This window comes from Eimeria mitis, genomic scaffold, assembly GCF_000499745.2.
Source record: "Eimeria mitis Houghton genomic scaffold, Emh_scaff2668, whole genome shotgun sequence".
Classification (NCBI taxonomy): domain Eukaryota; phylum Apicomplexa; class Conoidasida; order Eucoccidiorida; family Eimeriidae; genus Eimeria; species Eimeria mitis.
Genome location: NW_013571010.1, coordinates 3,224 through 3,637, shown reverse-complemented (window position 1 = coordinate 3,637; position 414 = coordinate 3,224). Strand labels below are relative to the sequence as shown.

At 51.7% G+C, this 414-nt stretch overlaps 1 protein-coding gene across 1 annotated transcript in view; it reads left to right on the top strand.

Moving 5' to 3' along the window:
• Positions 1–29: 29 nt before the first annotated feature.
• Positions 30–414, top strand: part of EMH_0057110 (uncharacterized protein) — a gene marked incomplete at both ends in the record, with an annotated part of 1,782 nt that continues 1,397 nt past the window's right edge. Inside the window, one exon of the mRNA XM_013497429.1 lies at positions 30–69. Within this exon, the coding sequence (XP_013352883.1) occupies positions 30–69 (40 nt within the window). The remainder of the gene's footprint in view (positions 70–414) is intronic.

Genomic DNA, 414 nt, shown 5'->3' with positions numbered 1-414 from the left:
CTGCTGCTGCTGCTGCTGCTTCTGCTTCTATGCGCCTGCGGCTCGAGTCGGCTGCGGCATGGGCCCCAAGTAGCAGCAGCAGCAGCAGCAGCAGCAGCAACAGCAGCAGCAGCAGGAGAATATTACATCACACACATAATATCATAATAAACAGTTTTCCTTTAAAATAATATAATTATGCTGTATCTAGCGGCAGCAGCAGCAGCTGCTGCTGCAACTACTGCAGCAACAGCAGCAGGAGCTGCTGCTGCTGCTGCTGCTGCTGCGCATAGAACGACTCCCGAGACACCACACAACTCGAGGCAGCAGCAGCAGCAGCAGCAGCAGCGGCTGCTGCTGCTGCTGCTGCTGCATTATATTTTTCCTGCATATAAATTTTCCCCTCTAAAGTAAATTTATTTCTGCTGCTGCTGT